This window comes from Clytia hemisphaerica, unplaced genomic scaffold, assembly GCF_902728285.1.
Source record: "Clytia hemisphaerica strain Z4C2 unplaced genomic scaffold, Clytia hemisphaerica genome assembly, whole genome shotgun sequence".
Taxonomy (NCBI): domain Eukaryota; kingdom Metazoa; phylum Cnidaria; class Hydrozoa; order Leptothecata; family Clytiidae; genus Clytia; species Clytia hemisphaerica.
In genome coordinates, this window is record NW_027104547.1 from 315,658 (window position 1) to 335,141 (window position 19,484).

General features: G+C 37.0%; 2 protein-coding genes across 2 annotated transcripts; one reads left to right on the forward strand and one right to left on the reverse strand.

Moving 5' to 3' along the window:
• Positions 1-3,451: 3,451 nt before the first annotated feature.
• On the reverse strand, positions 3,452-4,711 carry LOC136822688 (uncharacterized). The gene has a single exon (XM_067078978.1). The coding sequence runs from the start codon at positions 4,709-4,711 to the stop codon at positions 3,452-3,454; it is 1,260 nt and encodes a 419-aa protein (XP_066935079.1).
• A 12,066-nt stretch (positions 4,712-16,777) lies between these two features.
• Positions 16,778-19,249, forward strand: LOC136822689 (uncharacterized). Its single transcript, XM_067078979.1, has 4 exons — positions 16,778-16,911; positions 17,437-17,593; positions 18,030-18,401; positions 18,936-19,249. Exons 1-4 carry the CDS (start codon positions 16,778-16,780, stop codon positions 19,083-19,085), a joined length of 813 nt encoding a protein of 270 aa, XP_066935080.1. The 3' UTR covers positions 19,086-19,249.
• The last annotated feature ends 235 nt before the right edge of the window (positions 19,250-19,484 follow it).

Genomic DNA, 19,484 nt, shown 5'->3' on the forward strand with positions numbered 1-19,484 from the left:
TGGGCGGGGGGCGGGACCATTTCGTTGTTTTTCCAGCATTTTCTAGTGTTTTTCTGAAACATTAAAGTCCATGATTGTAGAAACAAAATGAGTGTGTCATGCGTGTCCTCAGAGAGATTATCAGTACAACCAAGGACACTTGTATAGCAAAGCTATATAAGTGTTCCTTAGTATAACTACCCATCCCGGCGTCGTCCGAGATGGCTCTTTACCATATGATAATTTAGCTCGCTTTGCTCCCTGTTATTTTTGAAAAATCAAATTTATTTTTTACTTTTAATTATGAGAAATAGGTATGTAAACGGTTCCCTGCATTTTCTAATGGGAACAAACAAAAAATATCTTAATATTTTAAAAATTGATAATAAAGCATTTTACTTTATTGTGGAAGGGGCGTAAGGGACTTTGTAATACCGATATCCGATCAATTTTTCGAAGGGCACTAAAGCGAAAATGGGTGCGGGTGTATGTGCAGGCGACAAGAGTCGGTTTTTTCACCTTAAAAAGTGATCTAACAATTACGGTAGAGTTTTGGAACAAAATGCTGTAAACACTGTAGACACCTCCGCCACTGTTTACTCCGCCCCGAACTAAACTCTTTTTCAAATTTATCCCGTTTCCTGAATTCTTTCCTTTTTCAGTGATAATGAATTACAAAAATCTGAAAATTTCAAAGTGGTCTCGCTCCATGGGTCGAAAAGTTCATCATTATTTAAAAATCTTGTTTAATTGCAAAAAATCTCTCTAAGGATGGAAAACTATTCAAAAAGGTCTCTCCAAGGGTAACTTTTGGCTATAAAGATTGGGTATAAAAATTGTTTTCTGACCAAGGTTTTGGACCGAAGATGCAGTGGTTATGAGCATTTGCCAGCTGACGGAGGGCTAAACAGCCCTTTTTCGAACGATAATACCTACGTATTCTGGCCACAAAAGGTTAAGGAAATTTGATAATAAATTTCAATTGGTTCAAAACATTGGCGTTTGGGGAAAAATAAATAGGAAGTTCTGGTTGCAAAAATCAATTTTATTGACAATTGAATCATGCTTGATGGTGAGCATTGTTATCAATAATGTTTTTGTGTGAAAAACAGAAATATAAGGAAAAAATCCAATGAAAATCTGCAAAAACGGCGATTTCCGGCATTTTCAACCGAAAAATTATTTTCTCAAAAATTGAACTCGGCCATGTTTTGAGCATTGCGAATACGCATCTTTCTGCAAAAATAAGAAAAACTAACCGGAAAACATTATTTTAGAAAATCTGGCTCCGTCACATTTTAGGTATTGTCATATTGCATCAGTGTGCAAAATTTCATAAAAAAATATAAAGTACAGCTCGAGAAATTCAAGAAATACTGTCTTTCCGGCGAAGATAGGTTGTTCCGGCGACTTTTAAAATAGTTCCGGCTTCAAAAATCAATTTTATTGAAAATTGAAACATAATTGATGGTGGGCATTGCTATTAATAATGTTTTTGAATGAAAAAACAACCAATTATAAGGAAAAAGTTCAATGAAAATCTAGAAAAACGGCGAATTCCGGCATATTCCAGGCATTTTCCGCCGGAAAAACTTTTTTCTCAAAAATCGGACTCGGCCGTTTTGAATATTGTTAATACGCATCTTTGAGCAAAAAATCAGAAAAAATGAATGCTAAAATCTCGATAAAATGCCAAAAAAAAAACAGTTTTTCGGCATTTTCGACCGGAATTGAATTTTTTTGAAAATCGGGCTCCGCCACAATTTAGGTATTGCCATTTTGCATCATTGTGCAAAAAATCAGAAAAAACTAATGAGCCAATCTCGACAAAAGCTGGTAACTAACGGACGGACGGACAAAGGTTAATTTATAGGACCTCCAGGTAGGTCCAACAAAGGATTTTTGATTTATTGGCAAAGAAATTTGGTTGACAAATGTATTGTCAGAAAGTTTATAGAATATCTTCAAGGACATGCCAAAATTTCGTGAAAAGACAAAGCCAAGCTATCAAAGTTTTAGAGTTTCTGTGGCACTAATTGCTCTTCTTTTGCCACACTGTAGGACGAGGATACTGCACAGACTAGCCTTGAACATTACAAATCAGCAAAAATCAGTCGGTTGTTTTTCCAGTTTATATAATAATTGTCTGGTAAAGATTAAACAAATTGAGAGGGGGAACTTCTCAAAGGAAGGGAGTGAGGGAATGAGATTGATGAGCATAAAAAACCTTTGATTCTTAGAAATTTATGGGAATCAAATCATAATCTTTAAAGTAAAATTCCGTGTTATTTCGAATAAACTCCCCGAATCCTTGGTTAATTAATTCTTTTGGTAAAAAAAAGTTTAAACAGATTTAAAGTAAATCAAAAGGCAAGGATACAAAAGAAGCTTCTTGTATTAAGCACGTGCAAATAAAAGCGTAAAATCAAATAACTGACATGATGGTCTCAAAATATGTTGCAAGTGCTTACCCTACCCTGAGTCAAAAACAGTAAATGTATGAAATAAATTTCTAACAAAGTAAATATATATTAACAAATAAAAATGACATAGGCTGGTATGGCATAGGCTGGTTTGAGCATGTCCGGCTTAACAAATGGTTCGATGTTAAAAACAAAAAAATAACTATAAAGTTTAAACATATTTAAAGTACTAAATCAAAAGGCAAAAATACAAAAGAAGTTTCTTGTAAAATTAGTAAACAAAAGAACGAATTATCATATTGTAGAATTGAAATAGCTCAACCGATGAAACAGTGGTCAGTATTTAACCTAGAGCTTTTTTTTCGCCTCGATCATAACTCTACTTCATTAGACAAGATTCAAAGAATCTCCAAAGGCAACAGGCAGTATAAAATAAAGAAAAATTATAAACAGGACATGTTCACCAAAATCAACTGTCCATTGTATCATGCAAAGCCCATGCCTCTCGTGTATTTGGATTCAAAACGTAGGTATTTAAGTTGTTTCGAAATTGATCAAATTTGGTGTACTGACGTGGTAAATACAAAATTGAAAAGCATGTCTTTGAAGCCGGTGCCATATGGTCAACAGGAGCATTTACAAACGCGACCTTTATGACAGTGTTAGGTAAAAATGATGATGAAGCAGTGCAGAAACGGAGAAAAACGCGCAACTCTTCAACATTACACATACGAATAAAGCGATACAAAAAGGTGGCTACTTTTGCTTCGGTTTGATTTTTTTCATTAACCTCAAGGGATTTCAAAATTTTGGATGGAGTTGGGGTTGTACATGTGTAGATTGAATCAAGCATTTCAGTAGTAAAGGAGGAGAAAAATTTCATTCCTTCCTTTAAAGCTTGAAAAACAAAGAAGCATTCTTGTACAAGACATTTGCGTGCAGCTTTCAAACAAAGTCTCATAACATTTGAGCTGGATGGAATTGCGGTAACCTTGTGTAAACACAAAATATCTACTATTGCATCAGTTTCTATGTCATTGTGACCCATTTCAAAATCTTTTATCATCCGCTCTTCTTTTTCCGGTAAAGATTGAAAAAATGACTGAAGAAGTTACCGAATTGAATAGCATGTATTTGATGGAAGCTTTTGGAATTGTAAAAGGAAACATTCCAAACAACAGAAATGCATGGGTAAAGACTTTACCTATTATCTCAAGCTCATCAGGGTCGTAGACATCCAAGTCGTTCACCCTGTCGAAAAATTCCGAGAATGCGTCTTTCAGAACACCATGGCCAACTGCGTCTTCCTCTCCTTTAATAGTCATATCAATTGTTTTGTAGTTGTCAATTTGATTTACTTTATAGATTGTTAATAGATCGTCAACAATACTTTGCATTCCTACTTCACATTTAACTGAATCGTTGGATAATTCTGATAGGGCAACTTGTCGGAAATCGTTAACTTTTTCATAAGCCTTTTCATGATCTACAATATTGAGATTTCCATTTCTTTGTGTACTGCTGTCGATTCCATTCTCATCCTCAACAGAAGATATATTGTTATTGACACCAAAACCTCTGAAAGCGATGGTGCCAGATGGCGACATTATAACAGGTTGGGCGACCCTTTTCATATTATAGACACCAGCAACAAGAGCTTGAGACAAATCGACAATATTTCTGTTACAATCGATTAATTGGAAATGCTCTGGGGTGGAAGATATGCTTCCAACCCAATCATGGACAGCTAACATCAAGGATGTTGGTTTGAAAAATCTTGTGAATGTTTTATTCAATTCGATATGTCTGACAGCAATTACAATATGGTCATCTTCTAATGACAAGTCTGGCTCAACTCGTGCCAAGCGTGCTAATCTCATTTCTTCATGTTGCTCTTGTTGTGTGGTGGCTGTATACTCATTTTCTTCTGATGGGTTTTCTTCTCTCTCTGATGAGATGCTAGTTTCTTGTTCCACTGGTGTAACATCTTCTCTATTATAAGATATATTTGTCAAATCAATTGAACTAACGGTGGGGGTTGTTGTAGAGCTTGGTGTGGAGGTTGTTGGAGCAGGAAAGTGTGGTGTGGATGTAGATGATGTTGACATATTCCTCCTTGGTGGAAGGGATGGTGGAAGGGATGGTGGAAGGGATGGTGGAAGGTCGTCATCATCAGGATCACTTGAATAATCTGCCGAGTCGTAAGTGTTATTAATCAAATCGCGGATTGTTATCGACCGTGTTTTAAAGAAAATGCGACAACGAGGTAAATTATGGGTTTTAATCAAGTTCCCAATTGTATGTTTCATTGTTGTCTTCATCCATCGCCAGTTGTTGTTTATTTTATTTGTTATTTTGGTGCTTTCGCGCCCCATTCGTAAACTCCTTCGTGGATTACCTTTTGTTAACATTTATTCGTGCGCTTTACGCGCCCCATTATGAACTCCTCCTGCGAGATGAGTCTCGCTTATTTTATTGTTTATAGTGTTGAGTATATATTTTATGTTAGGTTTATCGAGACATGTTTTTATCACTTTCGTTTTGTCGCAGTCTCGTGTTTCATATGCTATTAGGTTCTTATCGAGTTAAGACTTCCATTATCTCTTATAAGCTGTCTTACTTTAATTACGTGGTGATAGGTTCTAGAACGAACTTGGCTACAAGAAGAATAATTGCTGATACATTTATTCTGATCAAGACACCTTGAAGAAATGGCAACCTCGAGAGCTCCAAAGCAGTGGACTCTAACGAAAACTGAGACTCTTAATTCTTTTACAAATTGGAAAGAGAATTTGATATACATATTATCACTTGACAACAACTTTGCTCCTTTCCTTGAGGAAGGAATCAGTTGGCAGAAAAAGTCAACTGCCACTCCCACTCGTGGTTTCACTAATGATGGAGAAAACATCCCAGAAGCTCGTCGTCGCACAGCTGCTCAGAAATGTGCCCACTTGGAACTCATGCTTGGACAAATTGCAAATTATGCAACCATAATCTCTCGTAACACCATTGTTAAAAGTTCCACTTCATTGAACAACATTTGGACCAAAATCAGAGAACACTATGGATTTCAAACTACAGGCTCACGTTTTCTTGACTTAACCCAAATTCGTTTACAAACCGATGAACGACCAGAAGACCTTTACCAACGTATCGTATCTTTCTTCGACGATAATCTAGTCACAGAAGACACTGGTTTGACCCATCATGGCATCGCTATCGACGTCGACGAGGAGATCACACCTTCAATCGAAAATGTTATTGTTTTGCTATGGTTGGAACGCATAAACCCAGGACTTCCGGCACTTATAAAACAACGATATGGAGCTGAGTTGAGAAATAAAACACTCGCTTCAATTAAACCTGAAATATCACAGGCTTTAGATGCTTTGTTAAGTGAACTTCAAACTGTAGAAGAATCACGGGTTATGCGCTCTCAAATGAACACTCGTAGACCAAATTACCAGCAATCATCCAACAAAAAGTACTGCGTTTTATGTCGAACCGCTAACAGACCATCTGACACACACTATCTTTCACAATGCAGATTTTTACCCGAGGCTGACCGTCGTCGCATGAGCAGAGTTAGACAAGTTGAAATTGAGGACCCAACAATGTTCGACCCACAAACTGACGAATTTCAGCCAGAAGAAAATTCTTCACAAATTATCCAACGATCACATGTCATTCAACGTCGTGTTAGTACCAGTAGCTCCCCTCACATGCAATGTTTTTACAAACAATTTCCAGCAACTGTTTGTCTTGACACAGGTGCTGAATCAAGCCTTGTCAGTGAACGTTTCGCTAAATCTGTAGGCTTAGACATTCAAACAACTGTCCAAGGAGCTGTCCAAGCTGATGTAACAACACCTTTAAACACACTTGGTGAAATTAAAAACGTTTCCATAACTCGGGGTTCACATACATTCAAACTTGATGCCCTTGTTATTAAAGGTGATATAGGATCTGATATCATTGCTGGTGAACCTTTCCTTGAATTCAATGACATTGCTATTCGATCTGCAAAGAAACACATCATAATTAAGGACAAAGACGTAGTCCCTTACGCATGTTCTCCCACCACTGATCACCCATCTATGCGCAGAATTCAAACGTTTGTTTGCCGTACTCAACGACCTAGTACCGTCCTCCCTGGTGAAAGTATCATGCTTGATATTCCAAAATTTATGGATGAGAAATTTGTCGCTTTAGAACCTCGTACAGACTCAAAAACTTATGATACATCGAGATGGCCCCGACCCCAAATCACTCCTGTTGTTGATGGTAAGATAAGTCTTACAAATTACACAAATTCTGCTATTCGTTTGAAAAATAGTGATCATTTTTGCCAGATTAGAAATACGTCCGAAATCGAGCCAACCATCTGCCAGCCAATTGGGAAATTACCTAATCCAACAATCAACCATCAACCGTCAACCAGTTCTCTCCACAACATCACGATTGACAAACAGCTGTCCAATGAATGGAATGACCACTTCGATACCCTTCATGAAAAGTATTCCTCAGTTTTCGATCCTACCATTGGTCGCTACAATGACACCTTCGGTAAAGTGAGAGCCAGAGTTAACATCGGTCCAGTATCACCACCGAATCGGAAACTTCGTGTACCGTCGTACTCACCTGAAAACAAACAACTTCTTCAATCAAAGTTTGACGAATTAGAACAGCAAGGAGTCTTCGTTCGCCCTGAAGATGTTGATGTTGCTGTTGAACATGTTAGTCCCTCATTTCTTGTTAAAAAGCCCAGTGGCGGCTATCGTTTAGTAACCGCATTTACCACTATAGGAGAGTACAGTAAAACTTTACCAACTATCATGCCAACTGTTGATGAAACTTTACGAACGATATCTACATGGAATTACATTATTGCCACTGATCTCCGTGATGCGTTCTACCAAATCCCTCTTGAAAAGGGATCCATGAAATGGTGTGCCACACCTACACCTTTCAAAGGCTTACGTATTTACGCTGTATCCGCCCAGGGAATGCCAGGATCTTCTGAAACTCTCGAAGAAACAATGTGTGCTGTTCTTGGTCCCCTTATACAAGAAGGATGTGTGGCAAAGATAGCAGATGATTTGTATGTTGGGGGTAAAGATATTCCAACTTTATTTTCCAACTGGTCCAAAACCCTTGAAAGGATTCGCTCAAGTAACTTGACCCTCAAAGCAAACAAAACCGTTGTCGCTCCAACACGTTTACAGATTCTTGGTTGGGACTGGCACAATGGGACAATTTCTGCTTCTCAACATAAAATCACACCGTTAGCATCCTGTGATCCACCTAAAACTGTAACTGCGCTCCGCTCATTCATTGGCTCCTACAAAGTATTCAATCGTGTCATCAGAGGCTGTTCTCGTTATTTAGAAGACCTTGAAAATGCCATCGCTGGCAAGGCAAAAACTGATGCCATATTGTGGACTGACAATCTTCTTCTGTCGTTCAAGACGGTCCAAGAAACCTTATTATCAGCAGAACACATTACCCTTCCTCGACCATCAGATCAATTAATCCTCGTTCATGATGGATCCAAGGTTGGTATCGGCTCCGTACTTTACCTAATGAGAGACAACAATATCAAATTGGGTGGATTTTTCAGTGCTAAACTGAAAGGCCACCAGTCATCATGGTGCCCCTGCGAAATTGAGGCACTCAGTATTGCTTCATCCGTCAAACATTTTGGACCATTTATTAGACAATCTCCGCATACATCCCAGATTTTGACTGATAACAGACCATGTGTACAAGCCTGGTCCAAGATGATCCGTGGTGAATTTTCAGCTAGCGCACGTGTAGCTACCTTTATGTCTGTACTCTCTGATTACAAAGTAGATGTACAACATATAAAAGGATCCGACAATCTTCCTAGTGACTTCCAATCGCGTAACCCACCCGAATGTCATTCACCATCCTGTCAAATTTGCAAGTTTGTTGCTGAATGCTGTGACATTTCAGTAAGAAATGTGTCTGCTGAGCAAATTTTATCCGGTACCCATGCTATGCCATTCTTTAACCGTCCTGCCATCAAGCAACTTCAAATGGACTGTCCAGACCTCCGCCGCGTCCATGCCCACCTTTCACAAGGTACCAGACCAACGTCAAAGAAGAAGAAGCAGACCGCAGTCAAACGTTATTTGCAAAAAGCAACTATCAGTCGTGATGGGTTGCTTGTTGTTCGACATGCTGAACCTTTCCAACCAGAAAAGGAATTGCTTATTATTCCCGCACATGTTCTTTCAGGTATTATCACAGCCATCCACCTACGTCTGAACCATCCGACCAACCACCAATTGAAACGTATCTTCCACCGTTTCTTCTTCGCCTTGAATGCTGATGATGTAATCTCTCACGTTTCAAACACATGTACGGAATGTCGAGCTCTACAATCAGTTCCGAAAGAGCTTCACCAACAATCGTCATCGCAACTACCTGCTACCCCTGGCACCGACTTCGCTGCTGATGTCGTCCGTCGAGCCAAACAGATTATCTTTGTCCTACGCGATACCCTTTCGTCCTACACCATAGCCACCTTATACACAGACGAAAACCAAGACACCATGCTTGAAGCTTTGATTACATCAGTGTCACTTCTGCGTCCAACACCTCAAACAGCCGCTATTGTTCGAGTCGACAATGCACCTGGACTTTACGCCCTTCGTGATAATCTTGTCCTTCAACAACATCAAATAACCCTTGACTACGGAAGAGTTAAGAATCCAAACAAGAACCCAGTTGCAGAAAAAGCCATCAACGAGCTCCACAAAGAAATTGTTCGCCAAATGCCTGACGGTGGACCAATGTCGTCCATTTCACTAGCCAATGTTGTTTCTCAGCTTAATTCCAGATTACGCATGCCTGGTTTGTCGGCTTGGGAAATCTTTCACCAACGAGATCAGTTCTCCGGCAAAGCCATCTACACACCAGACGAAGTTATTTGTGAGACGAAAACTAACTCACGAAAAGCCAATCATGCGTCAAGTGCTAAACACAAAGCACGTGGCGGACACTTAGCATCCATCGCTGATGTCAAAGTTGGCTCCCTTGTTTATATCAAATCGGAACGAGACAAAACCAAACCACGTGATCGATATATCATCGTTTCCATCGAGGGCGATTCTTGCTTGCTACAAAAACTCGTAAAATCACAACTTCGTTCCAAACGATACCTCCTTAAACTCACCGAGATCATCCCAGTTGTTCCATTATCTGACGGTTCGCAAAGCTACCGGTTACCATCTATGGAGGACAGTGACTCAGATACTGAAACTATTCATGAGTCTGAATTATCTACTCAACAACCTGTCGCTAATGAACAACCGCGTCGCCCTACGCGTAATCGCAACCAACCATTATGGATGCGATCTGGTGAATTTGAACTAGGTCATGAAGAATCGAAGAATGAAGAAGTGACCACGCCAGTTGTTGTTTATTTTATTTGTTATTTTGGTGCTTTCGCGCCCCATTCGTAAACTCCTTCGTGGATTACCTTTTGTTAACATTTATTCGTGCGCTTTACGCGCCCCATTATGAACTCCTCCTGCGAGATGAGTCTCGCTTATTTTATTGTTTATAGTGTTGAGTATATATTTTATGTTAGGTTTATCGAGACATGTTTTTATCACTTTCGTTTTGTCGCAGTCTCGTGTTTCATATGCTATTAGGTTCTTATCGAGTTAAGACTTCCATTATCTCTTATAAGCTGTCTTACTTTAATTACGCATCAAAGTGTTGGTAATAACATTTCCAGCATGATCAGCTAACTGAAAACTAGAGTTATCATCAAAGTGTTTTTTTACCCTCTTGTCCCAGTACATTTTCTTGCACATTTCTAGAAGTTCACCTCTTGTGGTTTTGAGTGGCATTTTCTTTTTCTTTGGTCCACCACCCTTAGTACTTTTTACAATGCAATATTTCCTGGAATTGATGTCATAATTCTGCCATGTGAAATATACCGTTTTTGACTTAAGCTCTTTGTTACTTTCTTGCTGACGTTGACTGCTGGAAGACGTGTTAAGTGTGTTTCTCAACTCTACTTTTCTTGCATTTTCATCAATCGACCGGCAGAACACTCTAAGCCTGATGATGTCTCCATCTGCTAATAAGCCATGCCTTTTTAGGATGTTATCGTCCGCATTTATAATAGCTTCCGGCGTCATCTGAGAAGAAAGGATAACAAAATATGAAATGAAGCTCTCACTTTCATCCTAAGTTGCCTGGGAAAGGAACCTTGTATTTGATTACTTCAACACCAGTCTAGCTAAATATTCATTAGGTTTATTTTACAAGAGCATTGTTTAACATTTCAAAAATCCCTATGATATTTTATACAGAGATAAAGAGCACTTTACTATGCTAATTCTAGCTCGAATTACAGTTCAGAAAACAAATATGACTACCTTCTCTTCAATAAATCTATTTTGAACAGCCTCATCACACGATATAGATTGCAAAAATCCAACAACCTGAGAAAAGAAACAATTAAAAAAGCAATTAAGAAATTATTGATTTAAGCCAGGGGGAAACAGCTGGTTCTAACGAAAAACTCCAAATTTTTGAAAAATGAAAAAGAAAACACTCCCAGATATTCACCCAAGGAACAAGTGCCAAATTTCAGCCATATCTGACAATTGTCTCTAGGCTGCCCCAAAGTTTTGGGGAAATTTTTGTGATTTGGAGCATCCCAAAATGCACTGTAAGCCCCCCCCCCAGCGGTTTGCGTGAATGCGTGGATGGGCATTTTCGGTTGCGTGAATGTGTGAAAATTGAAAAAAAACTGCGTGAATGCGTGGAATTGAAAAAACTTGCGTGAACGTGAAAATCCACTTTTTGACTATGAAATTGGGCTATTTTGTGTGTGAATACGTGAATTTTCCCTTTTTTCCACTGATTGTGTGCAATGTTCCCGATTTTCCAATATTTCCCTGATTTTCCCTGAAAATTTTCCGATTTTCTGAAAAATTGGGTTATTGCGTGAAACTCGAGGAAAATTAGCGTGAATGCGCGAATTTCGAAAAAAATTGCATGATTGTGTGAATTGTGGGTTCGCTGGGGGGGGGGGGCTTCCTCCTGTAAGGGTGTGTTTCTGTGAGATTGCACTGCAAGGGTTGAATTTTAAAACAAATTCAAAATATTTGATAAAAAGAAGGGTTTTTACTTCTCGTTTGTTTGAAAAAGTTTCTATTGTCTAATAATTATTACAGCTGACAAGAATATTTTTCTCAGTTTTTCTTTGAAACAGAACATTTCCCAAGCTTCTTTTTTCACGCAAATTTACAGCTGAAAAAAATAGTGCACTATAAAGAGTTAGGTAAATCAAGAGAAAATGCTCTGAAAGGGTACCTTTTCAGCCATATTGAACTGCACTGTAAGTGTACGACTTTGAAAAGCAGATTTTGCGCGGCACATACAGTACCGTCGTTTCGAAACCTAGTGCCCCCCTCAGGGGGTAGTGTAGTAGAGAAAAGAGTTTTATTGTTTTTCCAGAAATCAGTCAGATGGAGCTTTTTTTATATATTATATTTGTTTTTTATAATGTAAATCAAAATAAATGAATTCTCCTTTATTTATAATTCATCTTTTATTTTTATGTTTTTTCATGTGAATTAGATCACTGACATTTCATATAACTGAAATAGAAGGAAAGAAAAAGCTGAACGGTGTACTGTATACACTTACAGTATTCCTGGTATTCTTACATATTTACTACATATTTTATAAGCAACGCGATTTTTGATCATCTAAAATTAAAGGCTTACATTACAAAATAGTAAAAAATCGACTAATTCAAAGGCTCAAGGCTTAGAAACCTGATTGCTTATAAAAAATGTGTATTGCTCCATAGCATGTTTTACGCTTAGTCAAAACAATCTATCATATATTGGGCTCTTCCAGAAAAAAATTTTACATGGGGGGTGGAGGATATAACAATTTTTAGTGATTTACCACCCGGAAAGGGAGACTTTTGGCCCCCGGACAATAGGTTTACCCCCCCCCCGGACAAGCATCTGCTGACCCCCGGACACACCAAATTACCCCCGGATAGAGCAAATTTACACCCCGGACAAGGCAAATTTTGATGAATTTTTGCTACCCCCGGACAATATATCCTCCACCCCCCATGTAAAATTTTTTTCTGGAAGAGCCCATTCCTACAAAGACTTTTCAGATCGATTCAACATTGATTTAAAGAATCAATTAAAAAATGTGGATTAAAGGGGGGTACAGGGTTTTTGATTTTCGAAATACCAAATAATTATGCTATAATTTCAGCGATTCTGTAAAAAAATACTTACAATTCTGATACCGATTTTTTGGGGTATTTTTCCTCGTTTTGACTTAATTTTTCATCAATTTTGATTTTTCATGTATGAATTCCGAAAGGGGGAGGTAAAAAACTTTGTAATACCGATATTCCGAAGCAAAAATTCATGGATGAAACAATTGCAGCATTCCGAAATACCGAAGGAATTTTGCCCGATTTCTGAAATTTCCGAAGAAAAAAGGGTCGATTTCCATAATTCCGAAATACCGTACGCCCCTACAATTAATAACTGAAAAATTCCCTGTATTGATTGATTACGTCTGGATTATTTCATATCAAAGACAGATAAAGAGACAGGTATTTGATTATTGGCTATATTGATTCAACATTAATTGGAAAATAATAATAATAACAATAATACGATTAATAATAAAACATATTTACAGTGGCTGGCCATGGAATAATTTTCAAACTTTTAGGCAGTTTGAAAATTGTCTCACCCCTGGGTGAGCTCCCCCACTTTGGGGGAAGGGGACAAGAACGGTAAGAGTAACAAGAACAAGAATGAGAAAAAGGAACAGGATAAGAAATATAACAACGTCGAGGAAGTGCTTTTTAATTGAATTTCTGAACTGGAATATTGATTTGGTAGTTTTGATTTCAGTTGGGAGGTCATTCCATAATAAAGAGCCAGAATTAATAAATGTTCGATCAGTGAATGGAGTCTTAGATAAAGACACCACAAAATAGTTAGTAAATAGTTAGTCTCCCACTCAATACAATTGGTGACTTTTTATAAAATAAGTCACCCTCAATTACCAATCAATTTATTGATTCTGATAATCCAGACTCTCCAACTTGATACAATCAATAATACGGGACAATTTTGACTTACTTGGGCATTACTCTGAAAGTATTAATAATGCTAGAGATCCGATCTTTTGATATTTTATTTATCAAAGTATGTATTTACACAAGATGTATTATTTTTCCTTGAAATTTAGTAGATGTCCCAAAAATTTATTTTAAAGGTGTCCCGTTAAAGGACACCCTTGGGGTAAATATGGGACAGGTATAAAATGTTATTGAAAAATCCCGATATCTTTCCAAAAGGTCATGATATTTGAGGTTCTGCATCCACTTGATGACTTCCAAGAAATCCAAGTGCTATCATTTAAAGGACTTTTAACAAAATTAGTGACATTGTCCTGTTTTTACCCCAGCTTTTTTCCCATTTTGTAGTTAAGATTCCATTAAACTAGAAAATCAAGTTTGTAGTTTTCTTATAAAAAATAAAAACTTCAAACTCAAACTTTAGTGTCCCATCAGCCCATAATTACCCCAAAATTAAGATTTGACTACAGGGTAAATATTGGACACACTTTTTAGACATATCATAATCTTTGGTGATGAAAGAGATGTTTAAAAATAAATAAAAAATATTAAGGTGCCTTGTTTGATAATGAGACTATCATAATCTCAAACCATAGTATCTTGATGTCAGAATTCAGTCAAAATATAATCAAAGTGATTGCAGCTCTTCCTGACACTAAAGCTTGAAAATTTATTTTTATGGTCACATGTGAAACTTTTGTTGAAACATCAAAAGTATTATGTTAGAATAAACTAACTAGACATTTTTCTAGCAGATAGAATGACTATTTACAAAATCATCTCCATTTGAAATCCAATAATAACACGGTTTTTAAATGTTTTTTCAAAAATATTCTTTCCATAGATTTTACGACTTATCATTTTTGAAATCAAGGATATTTCAGGTTTATAATTTTTAAAGTTTCTGCTTGAAAACTAATAGAATTTCAAACAAGATACAAAAATCTGAAATTTATATTTGTCATGAATTTCCCAAGAATGTGTTACAGTATTTCAGAATTTAAGAATATTTGTTAACTTACTTTCACAAGATAATGCCTTCTTTACTTGGACTACATATTTCCTTTCAATTTCTAAAGGGTTTACGAGATTTCAGGAGACAAACCTGGAAAAACTGTGCGTCTAAAAATAGACGTTCACGGCTGGTAACCGGAAAATTCCCGCCTATAGGTTTAAGAAAGAAAAAATTGCTTGATTATGTGAGCCGATAAATTGCCGGCTTAATTCTATGAGTGAGCGGACGATTATCGGATATTATTATTAATTTTTCGAAAATTTTCCAGCCCCACCGGACCTTATTAGGACCCCCCCGTTTATTAATTTTTGAGAATATTTTCAGTTGGCAAAAAGAAGTCCCCTTATTTTGCTCCAAAAAGCCTGATTTTAGCCTATATTAACCTTATTTTTGGGTTTTCAGAAGTACAATTTCCAACCCCCCCCCGGCAATTAGGTCCCCCCCGTTTATTAAAATTTCGAAAATTTCCAACCCCCCCCCCGTTTATTCGAACCCCCCCCGTTTATTTGGCACCTAAGAGTACAGTACAAACATTTGATTGAACCAAGGGTTTTGATTGAACTTATTCCGCGATTCCAAAATTGTTGCAAGATTTCTACACAAAGCACCAATCATATTCTTATTTGATTGACATTTAGACGCTCAGTAGTGGTGTAGTGGTTAGGGTGTGTGCTTCGGGACTTGGAATTTGGTAGTTCGGGCCGGGTTAGGGTAAAAAGTTCATCTCAACATTTTTTTTCTTTTTTTCTTTTGGTTGACTTTTTTTGCATAGAGCTTTAAATACGGAAAGATCTTGAGTGAGGCACCCCTGTCTCAGCTGACTGTGGAAAAAGTGTTCACCTGGTTTGGGCTTGATATACCTAAAAAACTCCGGGGGAGGGGTACTAGGGTCGGGAGGCCAGGGGGTTGTGAGTTGACGGGGTGTGCTGCCCGACTTTTTGGTTTTTGCCATGTTTTTCACTGAGCTATCCACCGGGGCGAAACCTACTAAGTCACTGATACAGGGGTGTTTTAAGTGAATCAACACGTTCCTTACGACAAAGCCGGAATGATTAAGTTTCCAATTTCATTTTTTCCGGCTTGACTACCGGTCCTCCAGCGAAAGATCCAAAAGGAAGATGGCGCGAAGGAGGTGGGATTCACGTACCAGTGAGAATTTCATTAGATGTTGGTCAGGGAGTTAATGTTATCAAGACGGCTTTAAGAGACGCCTGTATCTCATTTGAGTGTAAAGAAATCTAACCGCAAAAAAATAACACGTGAAATTCTCATTCTTTTTTTTCATTCCTTTTTCAAATTGCATTGGAAAAATATATTTCGGCAATAGAAGTTTCAAAAAATATACCTGTTTAGTTACAGTAACGTTATGATTTGTCTACAGTGTTGTTCTGTGAAAAAAAATGACTTTTTAAACCAAAAGTGTCCAAAAATGTCCAAAAAAGTTAATTTCATATGCAGCAGGAAGAAAAATTATTCTTTTTTCCATTGCTGAAAGAATTATATGTACAACCAGCTTTTCATTTACGAAAAATCAGACTTAGAAGGTGCGTAGGTTTGACCATTAAAATGAAAAATTTCATCAAAATGACATAAAAGAGAGCTGTCAATCAAAAGTTAATTAGCTTTTTTGCTTTGGAAATTTTTATCTCGACTTTTTCTTATCTCCTCTCGGGTACCTAATAGCGGGGTGGGTTGGAATAAAAATGTCCCGGGTGGAAAATCTTGAAAACCAATAATTCGATTTTACTTTTTTGAGTATACTTTTTTTGCGGAACACACTGTATATTAAAGGTTTTATTTTTACGTAAGTGTTCCCGTTTTATATAAGACACATACTTCCTATTGTTACTTTATGCTGATATAAGCAAAAAAATGTTTATCTTTTCCTCTTTCTGACCAATCTTTCTCCACATCTGTGTCAATCCAATTTAAAAAAGAGTTAATCAATTTAAAATTGATGAGTAAGTAGCTTAAAAAATGTCACAGGAGAAAAAAATACAAACCATCAATATATTGTGTATCAAAAAATTATGCCGGCGATTTTTTTTTTATAGTCTTCGAAAGGAAAAAAATAGAATATTCAAGAACTCAAGATGTAAAGATTTTGGCACAGCTAAAGGAATTAAATCATCAAGGTGATCTTGTTATGGACTTTTTGGACGAAGAAAGTGTAAGCGTTAAATGTGTTTGTATGCTAAATGGAAGGGATCAAGAACCAGTCAAGGGTTGGATCACAAAGTTAAAGGTGCATACGAATCAAACAAGACAAACAAAAATGTGGTTGGTATGTTGATGATACAAATTCTATACAGTTGGTTAGCAAAGGTAAGCAAAGGAATTTCTCTATACCCCCTTCTCGCAGTCCCATTGGGACCCCTGCCCACTCGAAAAATTGGCCAGAATATCGTTCGAATTTTCCTATATACTCGAATTTTTGTCCCCGCTGAAAATAATCAAATATACCGACCAATCCTCACTGCAAAATATTGTGCTATCTTTTCCATCCCCAATGAATTTTCTGACTCGAAAACAATAGATTTCATATCCCAACCATAAATAACATGGGATAATCAAACCCCATCGAGTTTTGGTCCACTATTTTTACCTGAAAAAATCGCACCGGGTCTGTGAGAAGAGGGTGTTTCTTTAGACGATACCTTTCAAACTTTGGCCTCTGCTACTAGAAATATTTGTCATAAAAACTCGCATTGTAATGTTGTGAGAAATGCTGGCGACTGGTGCTGATGTATGGATTTAGATTTAGATTAATTATTTTGGTTTAGTTTAGAACACAATCCATGATTCGCAAATCGTATAATTTTAATAATATTTTATTTAAGGTTGTACGGATATTCGTGGTTTTTTGCTGCCAAAAAGACCCCGAAAGAAAAGGCAAAGGAGAAACCAAAATCTACAATAAACCCTGGCAACACGAAACAACACCCGCTGCGAAATAATAACCCAAAGGATCTAATTTTAGATATCAAGACATCGAAGGTAATCTAAAATGTTCTGCGTTTTCAAATATATCCTTCATTACAAAAGCACGTGAAATTTGATATCTTAAAGGAAGAAATTTTTACCGGAAAAAGTTTGGCGAATTTAGACAAAAATTCGCCAAATTTAGCACCAGCCAAAATTGAATATATTTTTCTTAACTCAAATTTGAGCTTATACAGGTTTTTTGCTCATTTAAAAAAATGTCCTTCATCCACCAAATTGAATTCGATCCAAAATTTCTTCCCTTAAGGTACTCTCATCTTGATCACGAATATATTCAAAATTTTCTAAATTGTATGTTTTTAAAATGAAAAATAGCACATGTCACGCATCATATTTTGCATTGCCCTGCATAATCATAAAATTTCAGAATCATAGGAATTCCCTACCAAAACATCCAATACATTTTCTAAAGTAAAACTTTTGTATATAGATTGTTGCCGACAAAATACGTGCTCATGACATCAAAAACGGCATAGAAGCGGGGAATCAGGTTTATCAAAATGTTATCCGAAAGAGACAGATTGAACGCGATGCTCGCAAAAGAGAGATTGGCTTGATATGCAAGAATGAGACCATGCAAGCCGAATTGAACAGTTTGAGAAAGAAAAAGAGGGTAACAGAAGTAATATGCGAAGTGAATCAAACTGTTCAAAACCTTTTCACAATAATTGGCGATTTAAAGAAGCAACCGGTACAACGTAATATTGACCACATTATTGAAGCGGTAGAAATGAAAAACCAGGCAAGGACCTCGACTGTAAACGCATACTTGGCGTACTTGGCTGAAAAAGCTGAAAGAAAGGTTTGTCAAGTCCCCATTACCTTTGTAAATGAGTGCATCATAACGAAACAGTGAAAGAAGTGAAAGTGTCTTCTTTAAGTGTGTATAAGTGTGTATAGATTTCCTTTTTTCCTTTTTTCTTAAAAAATCAACCTGGCTGAAAGTAGTAGAAACAAATTGCTTTAATTAATTTTCTTTCCTTGGAAAATACAAGAAATTGTCTTTGTTGATTTTCCTTGGAAAATACAGAGATTTCATAATTTGACAGCAATTTACATAATTTTCCTTGAAAAATACAGGAAAATGTCTTAATATTCAAATTACAAAATAATGTTTTTTTAGCTTTTTCCTTGGAAAATACGACAAAGCGCTCTAGTTCATATTTATCATGTTAACATAATCACATCCGCTTCAGTTACTCTCGATTAACTAGCTCCCCAGCTATTATGTGTTTAAATGAACTTCACCTGCACTGGCAGTCTTTTAAAATTAGGTATACGAAAGCATTTTGGTTGTAAAATTTTAATCTGTTTTATCTGTTTTATCTTTATCTAGGAAATTTTTGAAAGGTTCAAGAAAGATCTATTGAAAGGAGCACACGAACATATTGAAACAAAGAAACAGCCGAGCCGTCAAAATGAAATCAATCTAATCGCAGCTAAGTTGGCAAAAATTCAAAATTGTGAAGACAGCGAAGGACTTTAGAACTTTTTGTCAGATATCATCAAAAACTATCAAAGGCAAGGTAAGCGATGGACAAGTTCTACATCCACACTATTTGCTATGATTCTTGACTATGGAGGAAAAAGAGCGGCTTCAGAGTTAACTGGATTTGTTCATGGACCATCAGTGTCGACGATGTACCGGTACGCCAGAAATGAGTATCCGATTCCAACTCATTTATCTGAAGAAGTTTTCACAAGTGCACGTCATTTCTTTATTGAACACGTACACTACAAAGGGCCATTGTCATTAGCAGTAGATGCAACGGTCATAATTCCTACAGTCAAAGCTCGTGGGGCAAACTATATGGCTATGCAACTGAAAAAGAGATTGTCATAAAAACAGCTGAAGAGATTATCGACATTGTTGCACGCCGCTTCC

What these genes read in the sequence shown, in the direction of transcription:
- LOC136822689 (XM_067078979.1), top strand. Translation starts at nt 16,778, where the DNA reads ATGTGTTTGTATGCTAAATGGAAGGGATCAAGAACCAGTCAAGGGTTG. An exon ending in ATACAAATTCTATACAGTTG is followed by an intron (nt 16,912 to 17,436) that starts GTTAGCAAAGGT and finishes ATTTTATTTAAG; the next exon opens with GTTGTACGGATATTCGTGGT. An exon ending in TAGATATCAAGACATCGAAG is followed by an intron (nt 17,594 to 18,029) that starts GTAATCTAAAAT and finishes TTTTGTATATAG; the next exon opens with ATTGTTGCCGACAAAATACG.
- LOC136822688 (XM_067078978.1), bottom strand. Translation starts at nt 4,711, where the DNA reads ATGAAACATACAATTGGGAACTTGATTAAAACCCATAATTTACCTCGT.